Below are 20,330 nucleotides of genomic sequence, written 5' to 3' on the forward strand. Positions count from 1 at the left end.
AAACTAGACACTATTCTTATTTTATGTGTAGACAACGCGTTAAAATTTTCAAAATGATTTCTTTGTTTTGAAACAGTCATTTTTTTCTGTTTAGTCTTTATTAAACAGCTGAACTACCAAATATGCTTAAACGAGAGAGTAACGATGGACAATTTACAGCATCAAAGTTATTACAAAGTGCATATGAGTCTTCCAAACATGATTTGAAAGTTGCAGATTTCAAAATCACAGATTTGGAAGAACTTCACTATATGCAACGTCGTAAAAGAACAGAGTTCGAGAATGCAATCCGTCGAAATAGGTTTAATTTTGGACAATGGATGCGATATGCTCAATTTGAGATTGACCAAAAGGATTATGCGAGAGCAAGATCGGTGTTTGAGCGTGCAATAGAAGTCGATTACAAAAATGTTCCACTCTGGATAAGATATATTCAATCGGAGATTAAGTTAAAAAACATTAATCATGCACGTAATTTGCTTGAACGTGCTATCAAGTTGCTTCCCCGGATAGACAAGTTTTGGTATCTGTACGTCACTATAGAGGAGAGTATAGGTAACGTTACAGCTGTTTCACATATATTTGATAAATGGCTGAACTGGAAACCTAATAAGGACGTGTGGCTACATTATCTAGAGTTCGAGGAAAGATATGAAGAATACGAAGAAGAAAGATTGATATTTGAGAAATTTGTTAAAGAGTTCAATGATTCTGACTCTTGGCTCAGGTGGGTACAATTTGAGAAAACCCATGGTGATGAGATCAATGTTGGTAATGTATTCAAGCTGGGAGTTAAATCACTGCATTCTGTCAATCGGTTAGATTCTCAGTTTCTTATAAGTTGGATCAGATTTCAATATTCATTGAAACAGGCTGATAACGTAAAACAGTTGTATGAGTTTGGTTATGATGCATTAAATAGAGAAGAAGCAAACAAGTTACAAAAATTTGAAACCGATTTCCAAAAAAAGTATGGTCTAGATAGTGCAAGTCTTGACCAACTTGTGTTGTTAAAGAGAAAAGTTACGTATGAAGAAAAATTAGAGCAGGACAAGCAAGATTGGTCTACTTGGTGGTTGTATCTGTCTCTTTTAATAGACACTTTGAAAGTCCCAAATGATGAAGTTATTGAAAAATTCAAAGTCTGTATGTCTACACAACCACAAAGCTTTAAGGTAAGCGAATGGTGCGGATATTGGTACATATGCAAGCGATATTTACTATTTGTGGAGTTTGAGGTTGGTTCTGTTGATGATAGTCGTTCCATCTATTCTGAATTGATAAAGACTATACCACATAAAAACATGTTTCTGTTTGACTTCTGGAAAAACATTGCTGAATTTGAACTTAGAAATGGTGATTTGGCTCATATGAGGAAAGTTTTAGGTCAAGGTATTGGTTTCACCGAAAATGAAGAGATCATCAAATACTACATATCAATCGAGCTACGATTAAAATATTTTGACAGAGCAAGGAAATTGTACAATAAACTGATTGAACTTTTTCCCGATAAGTATAAAAATTGGATAGAATATTTTGATTTTGAAGAAAGTCTAGGTAATGAACTACGAAGTTTTTCAATTTTAGAAGTTGCAGTATTTGAGAACTTTTTGGATAATAAGGCCAAACTTAAATTAATCAGAAACACAATCGATAAAGTGACAGAGAATTATAATTTCAGACTTGCGAGGCGCCTCTTGGATTATAAGGTAACCATTGGGAACGTGAATGCTAAAATCGAACGAAGTCTGCTTGAACTGAAAATCCCAAGTGAGGATCAAATAAGGGAATATGGAAGTAATGCGGAGGTGGAATTTACAATTGACGAGAGTGTTAAAAACAGGGTCAGAAAAGAGTATGAACGGTTTTTGAGTGGGCTGAAGGAAAATGCACATGATCGGATAGTTATGCTTGAATCTCTCAAAAGGTTCGAACAGGAATATGGCGACGAGGAGAAAGTGAAGCAAGTTGAAGCCAGACTTCCAAGGATAATCAGAAGAGTCAAAGACGGTGAAGATTGCAAGGAAGAGATCATAGAGTATATTTTCCCAGAAGATGAGAATGAAATTCAACAGCAAGTCGAGGAGTTTAAAAATGCATTTTTACAAGACGAACAAGAAGATGAAGAAGAAGTAGATGAAGGAGGCAGAAAGGACGACGTCGAAGATGGGGACGAAGACGAAGATGAAGAAGGAGGAGAAAGAGATGAAGAAGAGAATCAAAGCCGAATAGAAAGAAGGGAAACGAAAGAGAGAAAGTCCTTCAGATCCCGTTTTGAATCCAGTTCTGAAGATGAAGCATGAGACTATCAGTTATTCAAGTAGTTCAGTTAATTCGGGGCCTAGCTTAACTTGCCAGTTAAATAAGGAAGGGCATCAAAAATACAATACGTGGAAACAATAGAGTAGGTTTATACATTTATAGCTTAGCAAGTAGTTTCTCCTTTAACAAATCAGGATACATGTCTGTTGTATTGAAATTGCCCATATGCCAAAACCCGCCATCTACAACCACGATTGAACCAGTGATCCAATCTGCTGCTGGACTAAATAGGAAGACAGTGGCATTGGCAATATCCCTTGTCTCTCCTAACCGTTGCAACGGAATCTTTGACTGGAATTTTCTTTTATTTGGGACCAACTTATTGAAGCCCTCTGTTCCACCAATAGGTCCTGGGGCAATGCAATTGCACCTAATTCCCAAAGGACCAAACTCAACAGCCAAAGCATTGGACAATGCATCTATACCTGCCTTTGCAGCCCCCACGTGAGATTGAAAGGGAACACCATAATAATGCAACGTGGCCGACACAAAAATTACAGAGCCCTTATTAGCAACCAACTCCTTATAACACGCCTTGACAGTATTGAAGGAACCAATGAGGTCAATATCAACCACCGATTTGAATGCATTGGCGGACATGTGATTAAAATCAGAGAGGAAATTCCCCGCTGCCCCACAAATGACAAAATCAATTCGGCCTAGTTGTTCAACTGTTCTATCCGCAACACCCTTCATGGACTCTATACTTCTGACATCACAATCGCCAATTCCAATGACCTTCGAACCAGTACTTAAACCTTCCAATATTTTGACCACTTGGCCAACTTGTCGGGTGTCTCTACCAACAATAGAGACATCGCATCCCAACTTCATAAGGGCTGCAGCCTGTTGTCTACATATTGTGCCCGACCCACCTGTAATAAGAGCCACTTTTCCTTTAAAGAGGCCTTCCCTCCATACGTTGGTATAGTTGTAGTTTTGCATCTTGTTATTCTCTGAATGAAGAAAAAAAAGAAAAAAAAGAAAAACACAAAAACACAAAAACACAAAAACACAAAAACACAAAAACACAACAACACTGTATTGTAATTCACACTCGGGGCCTTTTATCAGGTTCTCCCATATTACCACCACCGTTATTACATTTATTGTTTCTTTGAATATTGCGTCCTCCATTCAAGTCATGTTCATTGGCATGATCAGCATCACTACTATTAAAACCACCACAATCAACAACATCATCAACATCATCAACATCTCCCAACCCCCGTTTCAGTGTTGCGCCGAGCCCCACACTTTGATTGCCGCGCTTGTTTTCTGCCGAGCCCCGCAGGGTGTTCTTCGCCACCTTGAAATTTGAGGGGAGACACTCAGAGAGGGCAAGACACGCTGCAGAGACAAGGGTATTTTCCCCACGCTCGGTGGTTTCCACAAGGAGTTTCAACGCTGAACGGAGTAGCTCCTTATCTTGGATGTGACGCATGTAATGGGGGTTGTTCAACATGACAATGTGACGCATACAACGTACACCACTGAGACGTGTTTGCATTTTTAGGGAGGATTGGCCAATGAGTGAGTCAACTCCATAGAGTAGGTTGTTATCTATAATGAAGGATCTACTATAATCAGAATCATGGATTCGTGCAATGTGAGAGAGTAATTCAACGTTATGTTCGAGTTTGAGCATATACGATCGTTTCTGTGTGCATTCTTGTAGATATTTGATATCCCGTACTACCCGTAAAAGAGGTGTGAATAGTTTATATGCATATGCACGGTTATCATAAAACACCTCGTAGAATGATTCGTCAATTATAGTAGAATCGCCAGGGTCAATAAGGAGTTTTATTGCTTCGTATGTCTGTGTTTGTAACCCAATATCCTCATTCCCGAGATGTATGTCAATCAGCGTTTCCATTAGCGGATTATTGTAGCATGTCGGATCCTTCAATAAGAAAAGATCATGTTCTATCATCATAGACATGACTTGCGTTATGAGCTTGACGTTATCCTCATCTGTACTCTTCATTGCATAGTCAATCAGTCGTGACAGACCCTTGGTAATCAGAAGTTTAAAAAAATCACTTCTTTGGTGTCCTTGTAAGGATTTACTCATATTGACTAATTGGTTTAGTAATTTTATTCCGTCATTTTTTAATTTAAGATCACTTTGGTTATCGTTGTACATTTGCAGATAATCATCGAAGAACCTCTCTTCTTTCATGAGAGATTCCAATGCCTTACATTCTCGATCTTGAATCATCATGCTGATACAACCGTACCCGCAATCATCTATTAATTTCGTTAAAACAACATCTCTCAAAAATTTCAATTCGGAAATCTCCCTTATTGTTTTACTTATATTGACATCTTCAACTTTAACAACAACTTTTTCCCTGACGTTACCTTCGTAATACTCTCTCCAGTTCATCTTCAATCCAGGGTACTCAGGTTCGTACTCTAAGATGCCAATAATATTATTTAATATCCCTTCTTGAATAAACATTTCAAAGAAATCAATTTCATTGGCAAAGACTAACGTCTTGACAATATCAGTTAAACAATAAATGTCACTAAGAAGTTTCTCTTTCTCACACTTTTGAAAGACTCTGCATAACTCACGCAACCAATCTGAATTAATTTGAGTCATCACCCTATTTCGAAACTGCGCCATTGTTAAAACATCCAATACATCCTTCAATTGGCCAATCTTTACATCGGGTAATTCCAGAATAGGACCTGCTACAACTTCACTAATTTCACCATCACCGCTTTGAATTATGGCAACTAAACTTATATTGGGTTCAATCCCTTCCCTCTGAACTTTGATTAAAAATTCACATATTTGTAAACATCCTTCGCTTTCCTGGAAGGATAATGCGTAATCTGTCCCGTCGTCATTGTTAGTCCAAACAATCAATGTATCTTGTTGCCTTTGGTATTGAGTAGTCCCCTTAATTGGGCAGTCTAAAAGTATGTCTTTTGAATCGGCTTCATTGATAACATGAAAATGGGGTTCTGGTTCGAATAATCCGCTGCAATATCCTGTACCTCGATCAACCCATTTATCACATGATAACGTGTACACCTTAACACGATGGCAAATATTCGATGGATCAACTTGTTCGTTTTCTTCTTCCATCTGTTATGTACACAGTCCTTGTAACTGAAAAGTCCCTGTGAACAAGCCACGTACTTCTTTGTTTGTAGTTCTCTATTGAAAACAATGTTGAGCTCTAAAATTATCCGCATCATCATCATAGTCACGTAATGTTTTTCAGATTAACGCGCTGATTCTCTCAAAGTGAGCACAACGCGTTGTTCGATAAGGAAAAAGGCTGTAAAAATTTCATTTTCCAGATAAATTTAGAAAGAAAAGCACATGCGAATACATTAGAAAATTGTGATACAAATTGCTGCTACAAATTTGAACAACATAGATTGATGTGCTAGTAAACGGATTATTGACAAAAAAAAAGAAAAGAATAAATAGGCTGTTAAAACTTTGAACTGTTCAATTCTTTAGGAGTAGTTAATGGCCATTGGTAATTTTCTCTTGGTTCCTTTACATAACCATGGTTTCTCAAAAATTCGTCAATCTCCTTTGGACCTCTGGAACCGTAAGGATACTTGGTTGGAGTTGGACCATCGGGGCCTTCGATATGTTCTAGTAATGGAGTGAACAAAGCCCATGAAATGTCCAATTCATCGTCTCTAACAAAATTTGAATGATCATCCATTAAGGCATCTTTAATCAAAGATTCATAAGCTTCTGGAATGTAAAATTCGGAGGAATACCTATTCTTGTAAGTCAAATCCATTTCTGAAATCGACACTTGATTGGAAACACCAGGTACTTTGATGTTCATTTTCAAATACATTGCCTCGTTTGGTTGGATCCTAATAACCAACTCATTCCTAGCAGAGTTTTTGAAGATTCCATTTTCTACTGGTTTGAACTGGATTCTAATTTCCACCTTGGATTGATTCAAGGCCTTGCCTGCCTTTAGAATGATCGGAACATTATTCCATCTTTCGTTTGCCACATTTAAAACTAAGGCAGCATAAGTGACAGCTTTAGAATCTGGATTGACGGTATCATCATCCAAGTAACCAGGTTTACTACCATCTTCAGATTTATCATATTGACCTACCAACACATTATTGAAATCAATTTGTTCAATTGCCTTTAACACTTTAACCTTTTCATCTCTGATAGATTCTCCATTAAAATCCGCTGGTTTTTCCATCAAAACAATAGTCAAGACTTGTAACAAATGATTTTGGATAACATCTCTTATTATACCAATGGAATCAAAGTAACCACCACGTCCTTCAGTTCCAAAGTTCTCCTTAAAAGTGATTTGGATGGTGTCAATAAATTGATTGTTCCAAGAACTGCTCAAAAACGTATTTGAAAACCTCAAAGGAATTAAATTCTTAACCATTTCTTTGCCCAAATAATGATCAATTCTAAACAATTCATCTTCATTCCAAAGTGGAGCTAAAGACTTTTGTAGCTCACGGGACGAGCTCAAGTCATGGCCAAAGGGTTTCTCGACAATTAGCCTAGCAATACCAGAATCACCTGGATGACAATGTTTTTTCAACATTGTTGCAACGGTTGTAAAGACAGACGGTGGTAAAGCCAAATAGTACAACCTGTGAGACTCTTTCACGTTTGCCTCATCGTCGTACTTATTGATTAGCTTCTCCAATTTTTCAAAACCTTCACTGTCGTCGTAGTTTGACTGGTGATACTCGAGAATCTGCAGAAACTTCTCCAGAGACTGCCTTTCAGCATCTGTTCTCTTGTTCAATTTCAAGTACGGCTTTATTCTGTTCCTCAAGTCATCATTTGATAGTTTTGATCGAGCAAACCCAATGATTTTGGTTGTTTCTGAGAGCTGGCCCTCCCTGAATAGTCCAAACAGGGCGGGGAAAGTCTTCTTCTTGGCTAAATCTCCAGACGCACCAAAGACAACGATAATGGTATTTTCGATAAACTGGACACCCATATCAGAGGTATTGTATTTGTAGACTGTGTTTTATTTTATTTGTTTTTGCTCCTTAATAACAAGAACGTTGACAGTTTTAGATAGTGTCAACCCTTATATGCCAATACAAAATTTGATTAATAATTTTCTTTTTCTAAATTTTTTTTTTTTTCCCCTCTGCAATACCTAATATGGAGAAGAAAAAAAAAACGGAATAATATTCTCGGTCCCTAGAATCGACAATTTTTCCGGTGGCGGTGATTTAATTGATTGACTAGATAGTACCCAGTGTGTAGTTCGCCGTGTACAATAAGATGAGATACAATTGAGCAGAAATTATGTGTATGTCTGACTGGTGGATTATACACTGGTCAATCTGTGAACGCGTGAGCTTTTGGGTGAATGTGGGGTAATTGCAACAGAGGAGAAGGCGTGTAGTTGTGCAACTGTGGCCTAAACGTTACTTATGTACTCAGAGATACGTATACTATAAACGCAGCACCCCGGCTGGTTGATGTCCGAAATAGAAGGTTCATACTATAAGTGAGTTATCGGACTTGGAAGCGTAAAAAAAAAAAAAAAAAAAAAAAAAAAAAAGGAAAAAAAACAATTACGTGGATATGGGAAATGAGGTAAATAATTTGTCATACTTTTGACCACAATCGCCGGGATTTGCAGCGCTTAATCTCCATTTGGCACAAGCTTGTAGCGCAGATGCTGGAAAAAAAAGGTGGGAGTTTATTCGTCCTAGCGCGTGCACGTGACTTGCAGACATTTCCGAGCAAAAGAGTGAGAGAGACAAAAAGAATGAGCTCGGGGTTTGAAGAGCCCTGTACAGTTATGACAGTTGGAGAGCAGTATAGTTACTGCCAACATTCACAGCTTTTGGAGACGAGATACGCCAAGGGAGAGTGAATTGCGGTTTTGTATTTGTTCAGTTCTATACATTAGACACGGAGAGATCGATTACCACGATGAAAAGAGCTGTGTAGGATCGGCCATTTCGTCTAGATTATTGTCTTGTTGTGATACTACTCTAGTTGGTGAGACGACATGTGTATCCAATCCGTGCCTATGAGACCATGCAAGTAGTTTCTCATTCGAGATGGTCTCGCTAGGAAGCTCTCTGTACCGAATGAGAACCTGACCTAACCATTCCTCACTCGATCCTTCTTCGCCAACGGCAATTTGGCCCCCACCATTGGCACATCCTCCAGGACACGCCATCACCTGCACAACGTTGCACTCTGTGAGGTCAATCTCCCGCTTGGGGACCTCCTCGTCCCGAGTAACACCTCCCCTGCCTCTTCTTCTACTCACTAGCGTTCTCCGTGTAGCTTTACTCTTATCTCCTTTCAGTTTACGTACCAGGTTCTGTATATTCTTAAACCCATTGATTATCCCAGCCCTTCTCCTCACCTCACCATCGACAACTAACTGCAGCTCAACGATATCCTCGTTTCTACCCTTTATCTCAACGATCTCACCTCCAAATTTATCCTGACATTTCATAAGATAGTTTGTGGCATAACCGCCGCTTGCATCTCCCAAATCATCTCCCCAGCCACAATCTCCCTCCTCAAACCATCCAGATGGTGATATTTTCCTGATAAAATCACCATAATCTACTTTCTCATTCAATACTTCCTCGATGATCTTGTCAATATCAATTCTTTCATCTTCTTCAATCATGCTGATCAACTCACGCGGAGTAATCACACAGTCAACAACATCGTCCCTACTAGCTTCTAGTTTCTTATCAAAACATGGCATAATAGCCAAATTGTAAACCTTAGTTTCGTCTTTCTTCAAGACCTCCTTTATAAGTTTACCTGTAATATACTGTGGTGACTTCACATTGCTTAGTTTGTTTAGTATCTCTTTATGAGTTTTTTCAACGTATAACACCCATCCAGGGCATATGCTTGTCATGACACATTTATCAGAGACATCTCTATTCTCAATTTCCTTGAACATTGCATCATAAGCAATTCTTCTCCCAAGATTAACACTGACCATATACTGAAAGTTGAAATACTCGCTGAATAACTTGTAGAGTACAATATCCATTTTCTTAACGTCAATATCAAATGCATTTGATAGACTGGCACGCACTTGCTGACTGAGACTTAGAACATATTCAAAGTCCTTATTCTCATTCCAGAAATTGATAAACTCCTTATAACTGTGTTGTGCAACTAAGACTTCCTCACTAGATGTAATACATCCCGAACATGCAAGACAGTCTGTCAACGATATCTGAGCTCTTTCTAGTTTGCGTCCTGATTTTTTAACTTCTCCATTTGCCTCTATCTCCACCTCTTCGATTTCAAGTTCAACATGATCCCGCTGTTTTTCTTCCACCGGCTTGATACATGCGACACTGGGTTTTATAAAATCATTCAAGTCATCTGCTGATAATAGCGATGTCATAACGTATCAACTAGAAGTGTACAAGAAATGAAGGAAAAAAGTAGTTTATATTTGAAGAATTCGTAATTGCAAAAAAAAAATAGAATGCTGACAATTACACAATCTCATTCGTTATCTCGAATTATCAGTTAGGTGAAAAAAGAAAAAGTTAGACCTCAAGGTCGGATAACTCCAGCTCTTCCCCAACTTGTTTATAGGAGTCATTGGCAGTAGCCAAATTTAAATACAGTTGCAAAATGGATAAAATCCACAACTGCAACAAGCAAGCAGCACTAATAATAACCAGTATGTATGCAGAGTGATCAGCCCCCATATTAACAACAAGTTGCAGTTGTTCCTCAGTTGCAGACATGAATAGTACACCACTCAAAACAAGCGCAAAGGGCGCTAAATATTGGAAACTTCTGATCTCTTTATCTACTGGCTCATCCTGGTCATCTAAAAGAAATGAAATTTCCATTATACGGGAAAACCCACCAGCCATTAACACAATACCGAAAAACGCATGCACTTTAGTTGAAATGATCAGCTCTTGCACATGCTCTGACATCGCATATCCTGTGAAGATCAACGTCAATGCAGGAACAAAATTCCTCTTTTTGCCCAAAGATAGATACATTCCGAGCATACCTGCGCACCAAAATATAATACCCATACTTGTGTGTTGGTAGTCACTATGGGACCATGGTTCCCATGGCCTGTGTTCGGTGAATGTATTGATAATCCCCCAGATGGTTATAACTGTTGAATCATACATTTCTTGTGAATATCTTCCATTGTTATGTCTAAGCCATGGTATCATCAAAGACATTGAAAGAATGAAACCGTAAAATATAAATGACATACCCATTATACCATGTGCATTACATTGTCCAGTATGTGAGTCGTAACAAAACCCAAGCATTGCAACAACCGACATGGCTAATTTAATCAATCCTAGCAAAACAACGGCACATGATAAAACTTTATAAGTTATATTGATAACCTTACTTTGTATCCTTTTAGCGGCCAAACCGTTCACAATCAATCCAATGTAGAAGAATACCATGAACCATGCAGTGCCTCTACTGGTAGAATTTTCATGTCCATTGACATCATTGAATCTGAAAAATAATGCCTCCAGAAACGCATAAATTTGGCATATAACCTGAATACCTAATGACACAATCGTCCTATTTGCTACAGCATATGCTGCACCCACACTTGGTGTTATCACTAGAATGAATAATGAAACCAACCAATGAAATGTTCGGGTTTTCCAATGTTCATGCAATGAATTTCTTTGTGACTCTGCCTCTGGCCCCGGCTCGTCCATACTCATTCCTTCATGTGCTACCACGAGTGCTATCAATAAAAATATAGCCGCATACTTCAATCTGGGTGTCATTGTATCGTCGAATATACCAATAGGCCACAAAAATCAACTGGAAAAAGACACCCGTAATCCCATTAATACAATAAAATCAGCTGTTGTTTAGTGTACACATTTTTCCCTCACGAACTTCTAAATTTGTCGGATCTCATTTTTCTCTTTTCCGACGCAGCGAAAATATCGAACTGCGATGGCTCGGCACCTCAACAGTATTTGCTGTTGGTACAATAGTCTGTGATTGTGTATGTGCTTGTGCTTGTGCTTGTGTCGGACAATGCGGCTGCTGTTCTGGTACTATATAACCAAGCGGTGTTGCTGGTGGTGTTGGAATTTGAGAGACGCCTGAGGTTGCTGCAACAGGTATTTGGTGAGGTAATAAGGAGAGAAAATCCGAGGAATTACCACATTCAACGTCATCATCTTCAAACGAAAATTCAATATTCGCAGAAAATAATGTCTTATCAAGTTCACTGACATGATCTTCCGAATCATAATCGCTTCCAGAATCAGCATAGTAAAGCTGTTCATCAAGGTATTTGTCTTCATCCTCAATTTCCCTGTAAAATAGAAGGTACGCTGTTGATAGACCTGTACCGTCACCAAAAAACTTAAATACAAAATCTTCATCAATCTTTTCTATGGTTTCATCGTCAAATAGTAACCACCCATAGAGCTCTGTTTTTACTAGTGAAACATAATGCCCATGATAAGGACCACCACCAATATGCACAACAACCCCGTATAACTCATAAAGTTTCTCTAGTTTAGTGTCATCTTCCGTTGTAGCTATTCTTAGGGTTTTAGGGTATTCAACACGATAAAACATCTTCACCATCCGACCTAGCTGCTCAGAATACTTAAATCTTTTCAAATGGAAAGCTATCACTTTAGGAATCCTTTTGAGCTTAATAGACTTCGCTGCTTCTTGGTACGAATAACAGTTTTCACAATAGAACTTATTGTTTTCGTTTAACATTTCGATTTTAGAATACAATTTCAAGCAATTTGTGATTGAACTGTCGGGTTCTATATCAACAGACAAATCTAAAAATGATTCTGTCCTAAAAGAAGAATTATCACAACTTAAACATTTAGTTTCAGATATTAATTCTCCTTCAAAAATGTCGGTTATTAACTGTTCACTATGTTGCAATCCGAGACTTTCTAGAATATTGTTGACAAGAAAATTAAGAAACTCGTGGGCATCTTGATGCTGTGCATTCCTGAACATAATATTCTCACGTTTAAGAACTTCGATCAAATTATACGGCGATAGCACCCCTGTATTTGATTTATTTTCAGCTATGCATTCGAATGCATCCTTCAAAACCGTAAACATATTTTCCGCTTTCAGACCATACTCTTCATTATAGCCATGATCCAAGTTAATAATGGGCCCTCGAATTAATGCACTCCTTTTGCGCCATTCAAGCGAAGCATCGGGATCATCAATCAATCCAACTAAAGTCACATTCCCTTGTGAATTTTCAAAATAGTTAAACTCCAGTTTTTTTAACGCTGGATACTGGGAAGTTAGACGTCTTTTTAACTTCTTGTCTTGATAAGAGGATAATCGAAAGTTATCTTGATGGTACATTTTATTCAGCGGTTCCTCGTGCTGTTCGACATGCTCGTTTGACTTATTTGTGCTGAAAAATCCTTTCTTTTGCACTGGTTGGTTGGAAGCATCTTGACTTCCTGATTGTTGGTTTTGTGAATGATGCGGCGGGTTTGAGACCGCCTGTGGGATCTGATCTGGATTTTTCCCGGGGACATCAAACTTCCTCTTTCTCCGTTTATCTTTGGCAAATCCATATTCCAATATAGCTCTGCGAAAATTAGGGGTGTGGTATAAACATTGAAAAATTGATGTTACATAGCAATTATAGCCATAGTTCTCTATCCCAAATAGTTTTTCAGACCCGTTGCCATAAGGTAACTTCAAATCGTTATGATTAATAATCCCAAATTCAAGTGCTGAAATTTCTTCGGAGCTATATGTAGTTTTCATAAGCTTGAGTTTTGTATCTTTTTCAGCATTTCTAGAAGATTTGGAATTATTTGCAGAACGACTGGTTACACCCTTTAGTATATTAGTATCGTTCTTGTTCTGTGGTTTCTGGTTCGACTTTGCTTTAGACTTCGAAAATGCGGGGTTAGCCACGAACTCCTTCTCCGATTCCTCTGGTTCCTTCTCTCGTGTAGTGCCTTTAGTAGACAGACTTTTGAACCGCTTTAACATTTGGCAATTAGGGAGCACCTTGATTATAATTAGAGAACACCAGACAGGCAAAAGGATTATATAGAATAAAATAATCATGAGGAGAAGCTGCCTTAATTGAAGCGAACAAATTTATACTATTTGGTGTGTCGTTTTTTTTTTGGGGGGGGAGAGACGTGTACTTAATAAGTTTCGTTTAAGTTGGTATTCTTTTCTTTGCATAGATTACCATCAAACTTGGCTACTAGAAACAAATAAGAAGAGGAATAGTACACCTTCTTTCCAAGAAGACCTCTATAGAGTTACACTCATTTCGTTAAACTTCTTCAATAAAATCTACTCACTCTTTTGCATGTGTTGTATTTGTTTCACCTTCTTGAATCTATAAATAAACACAAATCCATTTAATTACAAAAAGTATTCTCTATTCAAGACAATTACCAGAGAGAAGTAGGTCTAACATTACTTTTATATATCTAAGATAAAGCTGCATATTGTGATGTCTCATCCATATAGGACACATCTAAACAACAGTATTGGAGATGACATTTCACGTTCCAAGTCGCCACTAAATCTAGATCGGTTATCTGATTCTGGCAGTATCAATCCCCACCAAGTGTTATCGAATAAACAGACCACTGCAAACATAAAAAAACCTCATCCTTTTTTGCAGCACTTACCACAAGAAGTTTCCAAATCCTTAGAGTCGTTGCATTTAACGTCCTCTAAACAGGGCTCCTTCGAGTCAACATCTAACAATAATTTTCCCTCGAGTGGTTCGACGACATCAAATAACTCAACCCATTCTCTAAATACCCATTCAAACCAAAATTCAGTAACTCAACTGAGTAGCATACGTGAAATGCTCAGTGACAATTCTTCCAAACTTTCTCAAAATTCGTCCAAAAGTTTAATAGCTTCTAAATCAACACAAGATTCTTCGTTATCAAAGTTCAATCGTAATGAGACTCACAATGCTAATCTCAAACTACCAGAAGTTTCTCTCAACCAAGATGATGAGATTTGCTTGTCTTCCTCCGAAAATATTGTGAAGGAAAAACTTGTGGAACGTATCCCGAAAAACATAAAAAAGCCTGTTAAATCGATTCTGAAAAATTCATCAAAATCACCTTCACCTTCTTCCTCTATTCTTTCATCTGCTAGTAACCACAACCACATAAAAGATAATGTCAACAAAATTCAAATTACTAATAAAACTGATGATACCAATAACTGTAATGATAAGGATAAACAAAATCTTCTTAACACTCTACAGAACACTGGTATCGAGGATCGGTTGCCGTTACCTGACAAATCACACTTGAAGATTTCCAATCCCTTAGGCAATGAAGCAAAAGACACTTTCCTTCCTCATTTGCACGAAAGGACAAGATCGACCGCAAACTTGATTCATCCCGTTCTTAATTCTCAGGTCAAACCAATTCAGCAGCTGACCGAAGAGGGCACCAGCCAGGAAAGGGATGTTATACCGAACTCATTATCAACTACTACGGTTAATCTCTTACCTTTAGAGAGATCCATCGATCTATATAGACAAAATGCCAGGAAGATGAAGAATAATCCCGAAGTTTTATTTTCGTTTGCACAAGTTCTGATTATGACATCACTATCAAAAAGAACTGAAAATCCTTTGTCTGACAAGGAAAAACAGAAGCTATTAGATGAAGCGTGTACTGCTTTGAAAAGGGCAGCCAAACTCGGCTATATTGAAGCACAATATTATTTGGGTGATGCATATTCTGTCGGCTTATTCAATAAAGGTAAGCCTGAATTGGGTAAGTCTTTAACATACTTTGAAACTGCAGGTAAGTCCAAACATGCTGAGAGTGCTTATAGAACAGCCATTTGTTACAAGAAAGGTTGGGGTTGCACAAGAGATGCACGTAAGGTTGTGAAATTTCTAGAGATTGCGGCAATGAATAATCATCCTGTTGCAATGATGGAATATGGTATATACGCATTTCATGGACTGATGGGCTTTCCTGAAGATGTCAATACAAAAAAATCCGGTATTAGTTGGTTAAGAAGAGCAACCGAATGTGCAACTGAACTTAGTTGCGGGGCCCCATATGAACTGGCATTAATTCACATCAACGGTTTTAAAGATATTGTCATTAAAGATACAAACTATGCGGTTAGGTTATTATTTCAAGCTTCTAACCTGGGGCATGCCAAATCAGCTGCTTTATTGGGCAAGTTCTATGAGATTGGTGACATTGTTGAGCCAAATGCAGATTTATCCATTCATTTTTATAATATAGCCGCAAGTTTAGGTGATGTAGATGGTATGATGGGGTTATGTTCGTGGTATTTTGTTGGAACAGACCATTTGGAACAAGATTATGATGAAGCATTTGCATGGGCTAAACGTGCTGCAGAAAGCCATAAGTATAAAAAGGCGATGCTGCTACTTGAAAAGTTTTATGCGAAAGGTATAGGGTGTGATGTTGATATGGCTAAATCTAAATATTGGGGTGATTTGGCAAAGGAAAAAGAGAAAAAGAAATGATTTTTTGATAGAAACGACAGATCTGTAGCATCAGATACAAATAAGTGAAAGATAATGAAGACGGTATATATGAGGAGATTCTATATATATATTACATACAAAAGTTTAATTAATTGAAATATAAATGAAAAGTGACATTGCACTACTTGTTGTTCAAACAACAACATTATTAAAAAGATAGGAGATCGATTCTCCGTTATGCAATCTTCTAATAGCTTCTGCTAGGATAGGACTTATATCCAGAATTTCCAAAATAGGGCATGCTTTAACATGTTCGCTTAAAGGCATAGAATTTGTGCATATGATCTTTTTTAATGAACTGTTGTTCAATTTATCAATTGCAGTACCACTAAATATACCATGTGTGACAATAGCAATAACTTCCTTTGCACCTTCTTCTAAGAGAATGTCAGAAGCTTTACACAAAGTACCACAAGTGTCGGCCATATCATCGACTAAAATACAGCACTTATCTTTAACATCACCTACTAACACCATTCTACTAACCTCGTTGGCCTTGGCACGCTCTTTATGAATCAATGCAAATTGTGTATCCAACTTATCAGCCAACGAAGCAACTCTCTTAGCACCTCCGGCGTCTGGAGAAACCATCATTATATCAGCAGTGACTTTGTAGGTATCTTTAATCCATTTAAGAACAATTGGTTCAGCATATAGATTATCAACAGGTATACTGAAAAAACCTTGTATTTGAGAAGCATGCAAATCCATCGTGATGACATGGTTACAGCCAGCAGTAGTCAAGAGATTGGCAATCAACTTAGCACTGATTGGGACTCTGCTCTTATCCTTTCTATCTTGTCTTGCATAGGGAAAGTTAGGAATAACAGCTGTGATATTCCTAGCAGATGCTTGGGTACATGCATGGATCATCATTAACAACTCCATCAAGTAATCATTCAATTTCTCAAAACCACCGCATCCAGTTTGTACAATGTATACATCTTCATCTCTTACCGAATCTTGGATAACAACAGCGCTTTCATTATTGTCGAATTGGATAGCTTCGATATTCGAAAGTGGTGTCTTCAACCTTTGGCATATAGCCAGAGCTAATTCAGGATGCGAATTTGCCGCTAAAACCTTTATGTTATTTTTTAGCTCTTTAGTAGACATGTTTTGATCTGATATTACAGGCATCCGAATGCACTGAGGTGATTCATGAAAATCGTTCTTATTGTTTCCTTACCAAATTGCTTCATTTGTTACCCCAGACGTGAAAACTGATAACAATTTGAAAAAAAAAAAAAAAAAAAAAAAAAAAGAAAAAAATCAAAAAGAATTTTTTTTTAAAAAGATATCTCCATCCGTGCACCCTCTTTTTGCAAACTGTTAGGGTAACATGAATCGAAAGGTATACGTATCAGGTAAAGTTCAAATATACCTCATGGCTTCAAGTGTTCTTGAAACAAGAACTTGCAACTAGCAAGAGCTAAACGCCTATTGGAACATGTCTACACAAGCATATAAAAGACTCAACAAGGAGTATAAACAGATACAAGCTAATCCGCCACCTTTTATTATTGCCAGACCTTCTGAGTCCAATATTTTAGATTGGCATTACATCATCACTGGGCCTCCAGGAACCCCGTATGAAGGTGGGCAGTATCATGGGCGTGTCACATTTCCTAGTGATTATCCCTTCAAGCCTCCTAGGATTAAGATGTGTACGCCATCGGGAAGATTTGAAATCAATACCAGGTTGTGTCTGAGTATGTCTGACTTCCATGAGGAATCATGGAATCCGTCATGGTCGGTAGCTACTATCATCACTGGGTTGTTATCCTTCATGACTGGAGATGAGAGTACCACCGGAAGTATTGTCACAAGTAAACAAACAAAGGTCCAACTGGCTTTGAAGTCTAAAGAGTTCAATACATACTCTAATCCACCATTTAAGGAAGTTTTCCCGGATGTATGGGAGCAAAATTTGAAGGATCTCCAAGCAATGAAGGAAGCTGTGAAACCGAGCCAGAAGCAATCCGAATCCACGGCTGATATTAAAGGGGCAGATAGCAAAACGCAAGTAGTTAATAGCTGTGACGAAATAGAAGATCCCGAGGACAAGATCCGTGCAGAAATGCTCAAATCAAAGGGTGCCGAAAGTGGCGATGCAAAAAAGGGTGGAAAGAAACCAGTGAAAGAAGATGGCATTAGTTCACTGAAATTGATGGCTTTCATCATTTTCGTTGCCATTGTAGTCAAATCCTGTGGATTCATCTAGCACTAAAGTTAATATAGACTGTATAACGATGGCAATAATGCGTATGATTAAGATTGGTATGATATAAGAATAAAAATTCATGAGATGCAAGTTCTGGGTTTCCAATAGACATATACTATCCAGTGAAAAGAGTCTAATTTCTGTGGATCAGATCTGGTCTAAATATTCCTGCAAATCAGATTCATCAAAAATAATTTCTGTCATAAGAGAACAAGAAGGACAAACAGCAATGTTTTCACCTTCTTGCATATCATAGATCGAAATTTGAAATCTATCACCACAAGGACATGGGTATGTGAATAGTTGTGTAGCTGGATCAAAAGTGAAATCCTCTATTTCAATCTGATCGTAAATAGTCTCGGACATGCTATATCACCAGGCAATTTATCTTCAATGAAACGTTTAAGAGGTTGATACAAACACCGACTCACACTTGACTGAAAAATTTAAAATTGTATTAAACTATGTATAAAATTTATCTTTACCAATTACTGGAAAAAAAAAGAAAAAGAAATGAACAAAAAAATAAAGTTTAATTTCTTTGTTGCATCAGCCACAAATTAAGTATGCACATGCGCCACGCATCACGTGCTGCAGATTTCAGTTCGCCCTTTTTTTTTTTTCTTTCCTGTACCCTCTACTTGAACACGTGAGTATATTAGTGACTGTTTTTTTGGCAGGCACTTTGTGTGGTGCGCGGGTGTGTATTGCCCTCATCACTTTTTTTCAATTTCATTTCCCAGCTTGACACAGCGAGGGGGTTACCCTTTCCGGCTGGAGGGGAGTCTCCATTCTCACTGTGAATCCAGGAGAGAGGGATAGTGTTGGTTTCTCCTAAGAATGAAAGATTTCAAAATCGTCAAGGAGAAATATTCACCAAGTCCTTTTTTTTGGATCTCTCTTAACCACACAATAATGTATGTATATACCAGCACATATGGATTAGACCACTGAAATGAAACGGAACATTTTGTCTATGAACAGAGAGTGAACAAAATATCGAAAATTAGTGTCAACATTTAGGCTTGTTTTGAAAGTAAGAAATTTCTACATTATAGCACATGAAGTCTGAACATTAATACCAAGAACCTGATACTTCAGTTTTTACCTTTAATTCAAGATGGAGAGGTATTTGAGATAGAATGAGGTGCAAAGGTTCATTTGTTATTTTTGGTGAAAAGATTTTTCTTTATTAATTATAATTAGTGAGAACATTAAATTGGACTACAACACACTCTCTCTAAGAATGAAACTCTTTTTGTGGCAGTTTACGTATATTTCATTTTAGTTTTCCCCTTCTGTGGACAATTTACTAACCTTTAATATCCTAATTGTTTTTCACAGTCATCATGGGTATTTCAAGAGATTCTCGTCACAAGAGAGCAGCCACTGGTGCAAAGAGAGCACAATTCAGAAAGAAGCGGAAGTTCGAGTTAGGTAGACAAGGTGCTAACACCAAGATTGGTCCAAAGAGAATTCACTCTGTCAGAACTAGAGGTGGTAACCAAAAGTTCAGAGCAATCAGAATTGAAACCGGTAACTTCTCTTGGGCTTCTGAGGGTGTTTCTAGAAAGACCAGAATTAACGTTGTCGTCTACCACCCATCCAATAACGAATTAGTTAGAACCAACACTTTAACTAAGTCTGCTATTGTCCAAATTGATGCAACTCCATTCAAGCAATACTACGAATCCCACTACGGTTTAGTCCTTGGTAAGAAGGGTGCAGTTGAAGCTGATGAAGTCAAGAGATCCAAGTCTGTTCAAAAGAAGTTAGCTGCTAGAGCAGAAGAATCCAAGATTGAACCAGCTGTTGCAGCTCAATTCGCTTCAGGTAAATTATATGCTGCTATCTCCTCTAGACCAGGTCAATCCGGTAGATGTGATGGTTACATTTTAGAAGGTGAAGAATTAGCATTCTACTTAAGAAGATTAACTGCTAAGAAATAAGTTATTTCTATTATATAAATCATAACCTTATAATATAATATCTGAAATTTGTATATCTTTGCTTTATGCGCAATTACATTTAAAACTACTCCTATAATCACATAATTGAGATGCCGATCAAACAGTATACCTCTGTTAAGCTACCACTGACCGACCACTTATTATCTCAACACTTCTACAATTATCAAGCAAAATATTTAGAGCTTTATCAGAAACTAATCTCTTACTAGATTTAGAGCATAAAAGATAGGTTGATTTTACAAATAGGTTTACAAGTATTCCTAGAAAAGATGTTCCAAA

The 20,330-nt window shown here is 37.7% G+C and overlaps 12 protein-coding genes across 12 annotated transcripts; 4 read left to right on the forward strand and 8 right to left on the reverse strand.

Annotated features, from left to right (window-relative positions):
* Nucleotides 1-122: 122 nt before the first annotated feature.
* C5L36_0A11070 (uncharacterized protein) lies at nucleotides 123-2,303 on the forward strand (the record flags this gene model as incomplete). Its single annotated transcript, XM_029464141.1, has 1 exon — nucleotides 123-2,303. The coding sequence occupies one exon, from the start codon at nucleotides 123-125 to the stop codon at nucleotides 2,301-2,303; it is 2,181 nt and encodes a 726-aa protein (XP_029320001.1).
* A 115-nt stretch (nucleotides 2,304-2,418) lies between these two features.
* Nucleotides 2,419-3,267, reverse strand: C5L36_0A11080 (uncharacterized protein; the record flags this gene model as incomplete). Its single annotated transcript, XM_029464142.1, has 1 exon — nucleotides 2,419-3,267. One exon carries the CDS (start codon nucleotides 3,265-3,267, stop codon nucleotides 2,419-2,421), a length of 849 nt encoding a protein of 282 aa, XP_029320002.1.
* Nucleotides 3,268-3,373: 106 nt separating this feature from the next.
* C5L36_0A11090 (uncharacterized protein) lies at nucleotides 3,374-5,425 on the reverse strand (the record flags this gene model as incomplete). Its single annotated transcript, XM_029464143.1, has 1 exon — nucleotides 3,374-5,425. One exon carries the CDS (start codon nucleotides 5,423-5,425, stop codon nucleotides 3,374-3,376), a length of 2,052 nt encoding a protein of 683 aa, XP_029320003.1.
* Nucleotides 5,426-5,780: 355 nt separating this feature from the next.
* C5L36_0A11100 (uncharacterized protein) lies at nucleotides 5,781-7,301 on the reverse strand (the record flags this gene model as incomplete). The annotated part of the gene is made up of 1 exon (XM_029464144.1): nucleotides 5,781-7,301. One exon carries the CDS (start codon nucleotides 7,299-7,301, stop codon nucleotides 5,781-5,783), a length of 1,521 nt encoding a protein of 506 aa, XP_029320004.1.
* Nucleotides 7,302-8,246: 945 nt separating this feature from the next.
* On the reverse strand, nucleotides 8,247-9,713 carry C5L36_0A11110 (uncharacterized protein; the record flags this gene model as incomplete). Its single annotated transcript, XM_029464145.1, has 1 exon — nucleotides 8,247-9,713. The coding sequence occupies one exon, from the start codon at nucleotides 9,711-9,713 to the stop codon at nucleotides 8,247-8,249; it is 1,467 nt and encodes a 488-aa protein (XP_029320005.1).
* Nucleotides 9,714-9,861: 148 nt separating this feature from the next.
* Nucleotides 9,862-11,100, reverse strand: C5L36_0A11120 (uncharacterized protein; the record flags this gene model as incomplete). The annotated part of the gene is made up of 1 exon (XM_029464146.1): nucleotides 9,862-11,100. One exon carries the CDS (start codon nucleotides 11,098-11,100, stop codon nucleotides 9,862-9,864), a length of 1,239 nt encoding a protein of 412 aa, XP_029320006.1.
* A 133-nt stretch (nucleotides 11,101-11,233) lies between these two features.
* C5L36_0A11130 (uncharacterized protein) lies at nucleotides 11,234-13,405 on the reverse strand (the record flags this gene model as incomplete). Its single annotated transcript, XM_029464147.1, has 1 exon — nucleotides 11,234-13,405. The coding sequence occupies one exon, from the start codon at nucleotides 13,403-13,405 to the stop codon at nucleotides 11,234-11,236; it is 2,172 nt and encodes a 723-aa protein (XP_029320007.1).
* A 400-nt stretch (nucleotides 13,406-13,805) lies between these two features.
* C5L36_0A11140 (uncharacterized protein) lies at nucleotides 13,806-15,836 on the forward strand (the record flags this gene model as incomplete). The annotated part of the gene is made up of 1 exon (XM_029464148.1): nucleotides 13,806-15,836. The coding sequence occupies one exon, from the start codon at nucleotides 13,806-13,808 to the stop codon at nucleotides 15,834-15,836; it is 2,031 nt and encodes a 676-aa protein (XP_029320008.1).
* A 153-nt stretch (nucleotides 15,837-15,989) lies between these two features.
* C5L36_0A11150 (uncharacterized protein) lies at nucleotides 15,990-16,997 on the reverse strand (the record flags this gene model as incomplete). The annotated part of the gene is made up of 1 exon (XM_029464149.1): nucleotides 15,990-16,997. The coding sequence occupies one exon, from the start codon at nucleotides 16,995-16,997 to the stop codon at nucleotides 15,990-15,992; it is 1,008 nt and encodes a 335-aa protein (XP_029320009.1).
* Nucleotides 16,998-17,307: 310 nt separating this feature from the next.
* Nucleotides 17,308-18,081, forward strand: C5L36_0A11160 (uncharacterized protein; the record flags this gene model as incomplete). Its single annotated transcript, XM_029464150.1, has 1 exon — nucleotides 17,308-18,081. The coding sequence occupies one exon, from the start codon at nucleotides 17,308-17,310 to the stop codon at nucleotides 18,079-18,081; it is 774 nt and encodes a 257-aa protein (XP_029320010.1).
* A 147-nt stretch (nucleotides 18,082-18,228) lies between these two features.
* C5L36_0A11170 (uncharacterized protein) lies at nucleotides 18,229-18,447 on the reverse strand (the record flags this gene model as incomplete). Its single annotated transcript, XM_029464151.1, has 1 exon — nucleotides 18,229-18,447. The coding sequence occupies one exon, from the start codon at nucleotides 18,445-18,447 to the stop codon at nucleotides 18,229-18,231; it is 219 nt and encodes a 72-aa protein (XP_029320011.1).
* A 983-nt stretch (nucleotides 18,448-19,430) lies between these two features.
* On the forward strand, nucleotides 19,431-20,030 carry C5L36_0A11180 (uncharacterized protein; the record flags this gene model as incomplete). Its single annotated transcript, XM_029464152.1, has 1 exon — nucleotides 19,431-20,030. The coding sequence occupies one exon, from the start codon at nucleotides 19,431-19,433 to the stop codon at nucleotides 20,028-20,030; it is 600 nt and encodes a 199-aa protein (XP_029320012.1).
* Between the last annotated feature and the right edge of the window lie 300 nt (nucleotides 20,031-20,330).

This window comes from Pichia kudriavzevii, chromosome 1 (genome assembly GCF_003054445.1).
Source record: "Pichia kudriavzevii chromosome 1, complete sequence".
NCBI classification, from domain to species: Eukaryota; Fungi; Ascomycota; class Pichiomycetes; order Pichiales; family Pichiaceae; genus Pichia; species Pichia kudriavzevii.